Here is a 9897-nt window from a genome sequence, read left to right on the forward strand (position 1 = left end):
ATTTAAATGGAACTGTTTTTCCTATTGCACTTAGGTACTGAAACTTGTCCTGGCATTGGACCAAAGAAAGAAGATAAACAGCTGAGCACTGTTTCCCCAGGTGAAAACACAACTGAGAGACAAATAGAGGCAGCAAGTCTTTGGGTAGCTGCAGGAAAGGACCACATGGAGGAGCAGCACTGCAGTGCTGAATCAACATTGGAGCCATGGAACTGTTTTTCCTATTGCACTTAGGTACTGAAACTTGTCCTGGCATTGGACCAAAGAAAGAAGATAAACAGCTGAGCACTGTTTCCCCAGGTGAAAACACAACTGAGAGACAAATAGAGGCAGCAAGTCTTTGGGTAGCTGCAGGAAAGGACCACATGGAGGAGCAGCACTGCAGTGCTGAATCAACATTGGAGCCACCCACCCAGTCCACAGGGACAGTGGGCAGGCCTTCTTCGGGCTGTTTATCATCTGGGGATGCCGATAAAGATAACAGTTCGCAGCTGAGAGAAAGACAGCTCTCCAAGGATGCAGAAAAAATAGAAGGGGCTGGGGAGCCTGGAGTGAAACTCCCTCTTGAGCCAATGGTAGATGCTTTGGTTTTAACAGATGCTGATTATATGTCTACTGATTTGGTTCCTTCTGATAAAGATGTGCAAGCTGATAGAAATCTGCTCAGATCAAAACATGCTGCTGGCTCTTCAAAAGTTGCTAGTGGCCAGCTTGGAAATAGTGGTTTAATGCAGCAACAGATACAGCCTGATGACGATGACGAAAAGTCTTCACGGGACAGAACTACATCAAATATATGCTCTGAGTGTAATAAAGTGTCTGAGCATGAGACTACTGCCCATTCACGAGTATGCAAGGAAATACAGAGAGCAGCAGGACAGGAGGAGAAGGTAAATAATGAAGAACAAGAAGATTTATTTCTCAGATTTTTAAATGGTAACATAATAGACACTGAAGAATCATTTGCAAACTTAGCAAACCAAGAGGACTTTGACACTGTTCCAGATATTTCACCTGAACGAGGGTCTTACAACTCACTGGAAGCTTTATCACTAGATGACAGCTTTTCTTCTCTTGATGAACTTGCAAGAAGGATAGAGATTGCTGAGGTAAATACTGTGAATCCTATAAAATATTTCATGTTTATCTCAAAGTATTTTAGATATTGCCAACTTCAAAATGTGTTAAATATTCAAAATTACTTTTTCAAATCTGAATCATACACATTTAATTGTTCTCAGTTAATTCAGAAAAAAGGGGGTTTATTTCCTGTTTGCATCCTTCTTGACCAGCAGTGCTCTGTGTTTCTAAAAAGTAGATTGATGTTTGCATATTAGTGTGAATGCCTTTTTTTCTTTTTTTTTTTCATTCTGACAGACTCTTAGGAGTGGTCTGACAACTCCTGTTAAATCAAATTTCACATCAGAGATCTAAATAATGCCTAGGATGCAAAATGTGATTAATTTCTATTTATAGAATAAATTTTGCTTTTTTTGTGCCTGTTCCGTATAGGTGAGAACTACATATGTATTAAACTCTGTATATAAACGTATGGGCTTTTAATTTTGCCAAGTTTAGACAGTTCAGCCGAAGCTAAGAAAGAGCTTCCAACCCTGAACCCACCATTCTGAAGCATTGCTGATAGGCCACAACAAGGATGAGGTATTCATAAGCTAAATTGCTCTTCTGAAAATAGCAAAGTTTTATTGCTTTGGGACTTTCTGGAGTGTCTGATGACGTCTTTGCTTTATTTGTCTTCTGGTTTTGCTGCATTTGCAGCCATGGGACCTTAAAAGCTTTTTCTCTAAATGACAAAATGAGATTATTGTGAAATTATGTGATTTCAGATGCTGGAGGGGGAAGACTTGTAAAAATGTATCTTAGTTCATCTCTATTTTTAATGTATTTAACAATGCCACAAACCTTGGCAATAAAGTCAGAGTACTTCTATATACAGAGACATTAATGCACAGAGACCAAGAATCCCCACGATTACTCAAGGACAGCAGCCAAGCAGGAAACCAAATACTGGGGATCAATGCTGATGTTATATGTTTGGCAAAATCTCCAGAGCTGGAAACAGACTATTTTGTTTTCCTATCTCCACCTAAACAGCTTCTTGTCTCCTTTCCAAGATAATGTTTCTCATAATTTTTGGGCTGTCTGGAAGCAAACCAAATACCAGGACTGGGAGCCATGTGCACAAAGCTGTACACAAGCTCTTGACAACACACAGATGTTGAAAGCCACATACCTGTTCATACATGTATTCAGGCTTTTCCACTAAATCCATTGGCTTGTGTTCACTTAGAGGATGGTTATGAAAAAGAGCATTTTGTGGACAGTCTGTGCTAAGCCCATATACATGTATAACAGAAGAGTAATTTCTGTATCATCCCTCAGCGTTAGATTTCTTCTGGGCCCACTGGAAGTTCAGTGCTTTAACAGTGGAGTACTGTTCTGTTTCACATAGATAAATCCTAAATTAATCCTATAGCAGCTATTTGCTATATGTGGGGTCTCTTGTGAGACCCCACCTGGAATATTGCGTGCAGTTCTGGTGCCCTCAACATTAGAAGGACATGGAACTGTTGGAGCAAGTCCAGAGGAGGCCACGAAGTTGTTAAGAGGACTGGAGCACCTTCCCTATGAGGACAGGCTGAGGAAGGTGGAGCTATTCAGCCTGGAGAAGAGAAGTCTACATGGAGACCTCAGAGCAACTTTTTGATATCTGAAGGGGCTACAGGGGAGCTGGAGAGGGACTCTTTGTCAGGAATTGCAGTGATAGGACAAGGGGTAACAGGTTCAAATTGAAGGAGGGGAAGTTTAGGTTAGATATTAGAAAAAAGCTTTTTCCTGTGAGGGTGGTGGGACACTGGCACAGGTTGCCCAGGGGGGCTGTGGATGCCCCAATCCTGGTGGTGTTCAAAGCCAGGCTGGATGGGGCCTTGAGCAACCTGCTCTGGTGGGAGATGTCCCTGCCCAGGGCAGGGGGGGTTGTGACTAGATGATCTGTAAGGTCCATTCCAACCCCTAAAATTTTATGATTCTGTGATTTCTGCATGGCTATGTTTATGCCATTTGTGTTTTAGAGAATGAGATAGGAAGCAGCATATTGATACTGTTAGAAAAATTATGCTTGTATTGATTGTCCCCATGACCAATAATGATGCTTTACAGGGAATCCCATTTCATTTCTAGTTTGCTTTTCTGTCTCTAGGACTACCAGTACTCTGATAGCAGGATTGAGTCTCTGCAGAGGAAAAAGTACCTTGTGTTTTTCCAGAGTAGTTTTTATGACCATATAAGGTATAATATTGGCTGGCATTGGTGAGAGCCCATTTGAATCATTTGTAGCAAGAGGCCCAAGTTGTGTGTGAGGCAGAGGGGTTAAATCAGAGAAAAGAAGGATTAACTTCAGTAGCAATTAAAGTTTGCAATATGCAGCATCTGGGATTGTTTTGCAATACATTAAATTTCTAGGTGCAGAAGGGTGATTTAAGGTCAGCACACCAGTTTGTATTGGTTTGTTATACACTTATGTTTTGGTTTTCCAGTTAATCTTACCACCTACCATTAGCCCAGAGGTTGCTTTTCAGAAGTGGTGAGCATCTGCAGCTTTCCTGGAAGACATCAGGAACTGAAAGAGTTTGGCAACCTGAGAAAGCAGCATTCTTAACTTGCTCTCAGTGATTTTGTTTTAATGCTAAAATAAGATTCCACTGATGTTTTGTACCCAGCTGTAACACTTCTTCCTTTCTTATCCTCTTGAAGCCTTTGAAATTGTGTTGTTCACACAATGGCAACCTAAGAAGATGACAGTGTTTTCATATAGTAGTTGTTAAAGAAATATCTGGGAATTGCATTGGTAACTATACATGAATTAAATTAAATGAATCACATGAAATGTACCAGTGCGATGGGGGGAAAAAGTCACTTTGACTGTGATAAAACTTGTCATGGACTAAGCATTTGCAAAATTGCTACAAACAAATTAGAATGGAAGACAGATGTAAAGATAATTTTGAAATAACCTAGATACAAAAAATATATTTTGGAACAAAATTTCATTAATATTCCTCAATGGACTTGTGATATTAATTTATTGAAAACAGGGAAGGGTTAAGTACTTGTGTATGTATTTACAGTTAGAAAGTTTTGTTTGACCCAATATTAAGATCCAAAAATCATCTCGTGCATTTTTCTAATTTAGTTACTTTGTCACTTGCTTTTAGTGTATCCTTTGCAATAAGTAATTGCAAGAGTGAAAGTCCACCGAATTCTACTCTTCAAAACTGAAATACTACTTTTCCTATTGCACAGTCCTACTGGGTATTTCTCCAGTAGTACAAACCATGTATGACAACATGCAAATGATGGAAAATCACTGTCACTTTATAGAAACAAGATTCATACAGCTAACAAAGAGCGTTGAAGCACAGTCAGCATTTGGCAGCAACAGATGTCTGAAGTGTTCAAACTCTTCTTAGAGAGCTTTGCTATCATTTCTGTGAGAAAGAAATGACACAGCAGTGGTGAAACAAATTGTAACCTCAGTGATGTAAATTGCATTTTGCCATATGAAATAAAAGTTTTTAACATAAACTTGTTATCTGAGTGACGATCAGGGAAACAATGAAAATATTAATTTTTTTCTTGTATTAGAAAATTATAATTTGAAAAGATTTTTTCAGAAAGAAAAGAGAGTGAGTCTCTCTACCACAACATAAGGTAGTAGCTTTTGGTTGGCAGTGTTTGTACACCAAGAGATGAAGTCTCCACCTATCTGTACTAGATTTGAAGACAGTGTCTTGTTGGGATCCCCTATTCTCTTGTATGACTTGGGTCCTGTAATTTTGAGTTTGCAAGGGCTGTTCTTCCTTATGAAATGCTTGCATGGTATCTGAGCTGTTTATTGCTGTATAAATGAGCCCCAGGACTTTTGTCAGCAGACAAAATGGTTAGAGTCTGATGCTGTGGTCTGAATACTGAATAACTGCTAAGTTAGCTCCTTTTCAAACTCATATTCTTCATGTATCTAATGTATTCTATTAGCAAAAGGGTTTGTCTGCTGCTTCTAGCTTAACTCAGGGCAATCTTGCTTTTTCTTGGTTTGTTGTACAGTTATGGATTACCACTTTAAAAAAAAATCTCATGTTGCTAGAAATAAAATTATACCCCTTTGCCAAGGAACTGAATAAGAAATACAGCCCACAGAAGAATACAAAAAGAAAACTTCTCCTTGAGTGGTTCTCTGCATTCAGACCAAAATACTTCATACAAGGAACTTTTCTTCCTAGTTCTCAGTTTGAAGTGCCTTCATTTGGGGGTTTTATTTATGTCTGTATGCTATGAATGATTCTAATAGTCAAGTTTAATCTGCTTTCTCTGAGAGACTGAAGTACGACACCTTATTTTCATAGTTTTGTCCAGTATGTTTACAAAGATATATGCACATCATATTTGGTGAAAATATGCATAATGTAAGAAGATTTTTAATATTTTATTAGCAAATCCTGTTTTAAACAGTGAAGGGACAGGTAGTTTAATTAGAGCTTATTTTTGCTGACATTGCAGCTTGGTTGTTAAACTTTGTCCAGAAAGTTTAAAACTTTCCATTGAAGCAGAATCACTTTCTGTTAACGGTGGTGAAAAAAGAAAAGCTAAAATATTTAACAGAGTTTCAGTGAACCAAAGGTCATTCCCGCTTTCCTTTTTGACTGTTGGTCAAAATGCCACCATATTTTCAGTTCCTGTATAGTAATTATAAAAGCTCCAGTCAGAAGATTTTATGAATGCCAGCAAAGCTGAGTGAGTAAGCTCAGTTACATAGACACTCCAAGACCATCTTTTGTTAATTATCTAGCTTAGGATTAAGAAAATACTTGGTGTTTCAAAGAGTCCTTTATGCAACACTGAGCTGTTTGCAGTGCAGTTTGGTGCAAGCTGACATTTTTCCTCTTGTGGTTCAAGTCAAGCAGAGGCTTGAGTTGTGGTCAGCTGTATTAGCCACAGTTCCCTCGTTAACTTCCAATTTAAATAATGTATTCCACCTTTTTAAATTCCTCCTGGCTCCTAAAGACTGAGATGGAAAATTTGAAGTCTTGTGTGGCAGCTGCCTCATTCTCCTTGGGTGTTTAATTAATGGGAGATGGAGCTAATATAATCACTTTGCATATTGCAGAACAAAACAAGAAAACCTTGATTACATAACTTGTGAAACTGAAAGGCAGATGAAGTGGTCTAGGTATGAATTACATATCACGTAATGGGGGCATTTTTCAAGATACAGTCTGTGGCTTTTGTTGAGACAGCAAAGTACTACTAGGTATACTGATTTTATTGCAAAATCAAAAGCACTTGCTCCCCCTTTTTAAGCAAAAGATGTTCAGAATAGAGAAACCTATTCTGTGTCAATTAGTTCTTTATACATTTAACATAAATCCTGAAACATACCCATGTAGACTGACAGGGAAAGTAAATAAACCTCATTGTAGCAAGACTTTCCTCCACAGGCTTTTTATGTAACTGTAATCACTGAAACACATTTCCACATAATCCTATCAAGGATAACCCTCTGGTTTTAAGCTTGGAGAAGGAGTTCATGACACGGTCATTAAAAAACTACCAGGAGCCAACAGACAAAATGAAGGGTCTCAGTTTGAAATGATGACCTGCAGAACAGACCACACACCTAATCTCAGGGCAGCTTGGTATGAATGCCCTGCTGGTCCTGGGTGGCATTCTCACCTAGTGCAGTCCGAGCCACTTGCGAAGGAGCGTGCCAGGAGACAGCTAGCCTGCTGTGGGAGGAGCCATTGATCCTCTTCATGGAAGCAGTGCTGTACATGGAAGCTTAAAATAATCTGCTCTTCTAAAGGACATAATTTTATCTCCACCCTCCCAAATAAATGAGTCAAATTAAAGCACTCCTGCATGATCACCCTTCCTTGTCACACAAAGGAAGCATAAGTGTTGATTTTCCTTCTGGCCTGATAAATTTTCATGGCAGTTCTGCAAGGCTAATTTAACATTACCAGTAGAAGCTTCATTTCAGTTCACTCATCTGTTGTGATGAGACACTTGTAAACTATTATTTGTGGTTCATTCGTGCCAAATAGTGGTCTCTGTATGTTGACTTAAACAATTTATTTCCATCACTCCCACACTCCACACTACCTTCCAAGTGCTTCATTGTTTCATTAAATAATTGATTCAAGCTCTTGAGCAGATAATCAAAAGGGAAAGTGAGTATCAAAAGTGATAGTGTGGCAGAGATCAGTTTTATCCTCTCATTTGTGATTTTGGGAAAAATTATTAGACTGTAAGCATACATCCACAGTGTCCAGCTCTCTGAGTTGTTCAGGGTAACATTATTTGTCCATTTGAGGGCTGTAAAATACTGCCAAGGACCTACAAGTGTAATTGCCATTTACCAGTTAAAATGTTACAAAGCCAAAGTTGATCCAGTGCCTATTGGATTGTGCTCTGTGCTGTGCTCAGTGCACCATGTCTGTGACTACAGCGTGCATCGATGCATTATGTAAGCTGGTAGCATGAAGCAAGTTTAAGGGCGTAAGTTATGAAGTCACTTGTTTTCTGGTTTTCTACAGCTCTTGAAACGGCAATTTGAAAGAGTTTTTATGGGTGATCTTCTAATTATATTATGGGGAAAGTTAAACAGTCAGTTGTCTGCAACTGCAGTGTTACTTGGAAAGTTGCTTTTTTTGACCTTTTGTGAAAATTACAGGCATTTGGGGTCATCTAATAGATGAGTTGCAAACTCAGTTGTAAATGTGATGTGTTTCATCTGTAGCATGAATCTGTATGTATTACTCTTCAATTTAACAAATGTTACTGCTGATCTACAGAATGTTTTAGAAAGTACTCCTAAGATTTAGGAAGAAATCCTTGAGACTTTTTTTGAGGGAAAGATGCTCACAAGATAAAAAAGGGCATGTCTAAACACACTTCCTATTTTAATTTCTGTTTATTTCTAGCACACCAGGAACTGCTTGCTTAGGAAAGCATTTTTCTGCTGATACTTCACCTACTTTCTTTTCTCTAATAACTGGAAGTTACAGACTGCTCAGGCTGGTGTGATATCCCTGTATGGCTTCTTGCATATACTCTTGCAACTAATCCAAATGCTACGGCAAAGAAAGGAGAAGTTTCGGTTTATTGACTTGTTGACTGTATCACTGTTTGTGCAAGCCATTTGGTTGACCAGCCTGTAGGGAAGGATTTTTGAACTGCTGCTGTATCCAGAGAGCTTATTACAATGTGGAGCTGGAATCTATCCAGAACATTGAAGCTTTCTTTTTCCCTGGTGTTATCTCTCTCTGGTTTTGTAGCCTGGCTGTAGCTGCTTGTCCACCACCCTGGGGAGCCAATTGCAGTGCTGGAAAATTAATCTCACAATAAGCATTTGATGGTCTCTGGAGTACTATATCTTTGGAGAGGCAGCAGCAGTGTGTCATTGACTTCTTATTGCCCTCTGATGATAGTGTTTTTGACACAAATCCTTCTCACCACTGTCCCAACCTGTGTGAGCTTGCAAAGGAACTGCTGCAGTGAACACAAAGTATGATCTAAACAGTGTGTTCAAAAATGTGTGCGTATTTAACTTTGATAACTATTAAGGTCAAGCAGTGTCAGTAAACAGCATAATGATACTGCAGCTGTCCTGTGTGTTAAGGAATTTGTCTTCAAGACCGAGGTTTCACAAGTGCTGCAGTGTTTGAGAGAAGTAGAGTGAAAACCATTTATTACCTGTATAGGTCATTCTCTCCCTAAGTCAGTGTTAAATAGATCTCATGCTTTGATTTCTCACATCTCTTGTGCCATTCACTGACTTTCCTGATAGATTGCCCCAGCGGAAGGATTGGTGTCTATACTAAAGAAGAGAGATGACAGGGACAGAAAAGCAATTGCTCAAGCCCAGCAAAGGCAAACAAAGAGAAGAGTGCGATTCCAGGAAATGGAAGACACATTAGATCAAGGTAATTTGAAGCTGTTAATTCATGGGTTATATGCTTGGGGTGCGAATGATATCAGTCTTTTTTGTTCACAAGAGCAAAGCAGGCATACTGTCTTGGGGTTTAAAAACTTAATTGGTAAGTGAAGGTGATTGATCAAAGATTATTAATCTGTATTAGCTTTGGGTGACAAGACCACGGAAGGATACAATAAGCACACTTCTGTTTTAAAGCTTGGTTGAGGATGAAGTCACAATGTTTTTCCTCTGGCTGAATTATTCGCAAGTGACAGCTAATAGAAGTCCTTTCATTAATGTTTGGAGCTTAGAGGTAGTAGGTGTAGGCTTTCTCCCTAAATCCATTTACCATGTAGATAATGACGGATGCAACAGAAACAAGTCTATTGTGCTTTGTCCACTGGCAGCTTTCCAACCCTTTTTAGTAGACCATGGGATTGAGTCAGATATTAACCTTGCTTTATGATTTAATATCCATATATATTTGCTAGCTCTCATTAAATTGGGCTTTACACCTTACCACCTCTTTGAGCAGCTAAATAGGCTCTTGAGAAATACCATTTATTATTTTGTTATGCTTTTGGGGGAGTTTAAGATCTCTATTATTCAAATAAAGGGATTAGGAAAAATACTTTTGGTTGCTAATGGAAGTACTTGGGTGGAGAAGTGATTGAGAGCAGCCCTGCAGAGAAAGACTTGGGGGTGATGCTTGATGAAAACCTCACCATAAGCCAGCAGTGTGCGCTCGCAGCCCAGAAAGCCAACTGTGTCCTTGGGCTGCACCAAAAAGAGTATGGGCATCAGGTCAAAGGAGGTCCCCCCTCTGCTCTTGTGAGACCCCATCTGGAGTACTGCATACAGTTCTAGTGCCCCTGACATAAGAAGGACATAGAACTGAACTG

General features: G+C 39.2%; 1 protein-coding gene across 1 annotated transcript in view; it reads left to right on the plus strand.

Moving 5' to 3' along the window:
* The first annotated feature begins 206 nt into the window (after nt 1–206).
* Nucleotides 207–9897, plus strand: part of LOC103808011 (consortin-like) — a 10676-nt gene continuing 985 nt past the window's right edge. Inside the window, exons 1-2 of the mRNA XM_009080765.1 lie at nt 207–1109; nt 8867–9002. Coding sequence (XP_009079013.1) covers nt 207–1109; nt 8867–9002 — 1039 coding nt within the window. The remainder of the gene's footprint in view (nt 1110–8866; nt 9003–9897) is intronic.

Source organism: Acanthisitta chloris, unplaced genomic scaffold (assembly GCF_000695815.1).
Source record: "Acanthisitta chloris isolate BGI_N310 unplaced genomic scaffold, ASM69581v1 scaffold19298, whole genome shotgun sequence".
NCBI classification, from domain to species: domain Eukaryota; kingdom Metazoa; phylum Chordata; class Aves; order Passeriformes; family Acanthisittidae; genus Acanthisitta; species Acanthisitta chloris.